Source organism: Odontomachus brunneus, unplaced genomic scaffold, assembly GCF_010583005.1.
Source record: "Odontomachus brunneus isolate Ranch 3 - 2012 unplaced genomic scaffold, Obru_v1 Obru_scaffold_173, whole genome shotgun sequence".
In the NCBI taxonomy this organism is placed as follows: domain Eukaryota; kingdom Metazoa; phylum Arthropoda; class Insecta; order Hymenoptera; family Formicidae; genus Odontomachus; species Odontomachus brunneus.
This window is the reverse complement of record NW_022639623.1, coordinates 678,232-679,848: the sequence shown is the minus strand read 5'-3', so window position 1 is coordinate 679,848 and position 1,617 is coordinate 678,232. Positions and strand designations below refer to the sequence as shown.

The 1,617-nt window shown below is 32.7% G+C and overlaps 1 protein-coding gene across 1 annotated transcript in view; it reads right to left on the bottom strand.

Annotated features, from left to right (window-relative positions):
* Positions 1-30: 30 nt before the first annotated feature.
* The window catches only part of LOC116851375, a 17,930-nt gene continuing 16,343 nt past the window's right edge, over positions 31-1,617 (bottom strand). Inside the window, exons 3-5 of the mRNA XM_032830714.1 lie at positions 1,333-1,442; positions 646-905; positions 31-217 (exon numbers count right to left, since the gene is read on the bottom strand). Of these exons, the coding sequence (XP_032686605.1) occupies positions 703-905; positions 1,333-1,442 (313 nt within the window). The 3' untranslated portion in view covers positions 31-217; positions 646-702. The remainder of the gene's footprint in view (positions 218-645; positions 906-1,332; positions 1,443-1,617) is intronic.

Here is a 1,617-nt window from a genome sequence, read left to right as displayed (position 1 = left end):
CCTTTATATGCTCTATTATATCTTTTTTCGAGATGGTGTGGTTCAAATGGACGACTTCTATAAGAATATTTGACAGACGAAGAGTACATAACTTCTTTTTCTTTTTAAGACCAAGCCATAAAAATCGTGCTGCTAAATCACTAGTAAATACTTCTTTCATCAAATTATAAACGGTGTCCTTGGCATTACGGTCTCCTATTTTTTTCAGCTGCTCTATCTGCATTTAAAAATACAAAAATGGTAATTTCTAATTATTATAATGTTATACAAAAGTATTGGAAAAATTTAATATTATAAATTGATATTTAATGATTAAAAGCTACATTTTTTACATTAATTTTATCTGTAATAAATATAAATAACGATCCCATAAACAATCTGTTAGTAGTCTGCCAATAAATAAGTTACAAATTTCATCTGAGCCCGCATTTAGTTCGTGTTTTGCCATTATGGCTTTTATTGGGGCTGCGCTCGGGAAAATGCTATTTAGCACTATGAGTGTGCTCTGTCGTTATTCAATTTTCAGCAGACAATAAGAACAAAATGTTCATAGCGTTAAATAGTGCCTTTCTGAACGCAGAAAAGGATAGGACAAAGCAATTTTAATTATTATTGAAAGTTGGGTTTTTTATAATTTTAACTTACCAAGCAAATCGAAAATCTTGTAGAAGAAGATTATCTTCTAAATCTTGTAGATCATCTTCATTTTTTTAAAGGAAAAGATGAAACATAGTTATTATGTATAATAGAAGCAAAATTACAGCCTTCCAGCGCAGAGAGTCGAACTAAAATATTTTCTTGGTTTTCTAATATTTTATGAATATCTATTTTTGTTTCAGCGAAGCATCTGTTTATAAAATTGTTTGATTTTGCTATCAGTGTTTTTAATTGTGTAATACTTTCACCTAAAAAAAGGCAAATAAACTAGATATAGTTCTTGAAAATAAAAAGCAAAGAATAAAATACTAGAAATTGAAATCATTTGTATGGATTTATTCTTTCGTGTTTCCTCAATTTCTGTATATAACAAATTTGTTATTAATTACTATTATGTGATTTTTCATAAGAAACATTTCTTTTCGGTGAATGATCATGCCAATATACATTACTATTTCCGCAAGTGGATGAACTTTGCATATTCATAGAAGAAGTGTGTGAATATGTATCTGGTATACGATACGGTAAATGCCGTTGTTCTTCAGAGGAGCAATTACAGGTATTCGTGAAAAAAAAGTTCAGAAACTGTATTGGATAACTGATTTTGTCCACTTTGCTGAGTAAACTTTAGCAGAGGCTGAGACAATGAATCATGGAAAGACTGATTTTTATTACCTCCGTACTTTTTTATTGCTTCATAGCATCGAGGTTTTGAAGAAGATTGATGACTCCTTAGTGATGAAAAATGTGTAGATACGGGTAGTACAATAAAAGTCAGAATAATACTAGAATTAAATCAAGAATAATGAATTTAACGATAGGTGGTCGCTCGGATCCTACCAGTACGTATTATAGGCGGGTTCTAACCCATGGTCCTCCGAGAGGGGTGAGGGGCGGGGAGTACCGCGGGCGAGGGGGGTATGACGTCACCGGGGGGGGTATGACGTCACCGCGGGGGGG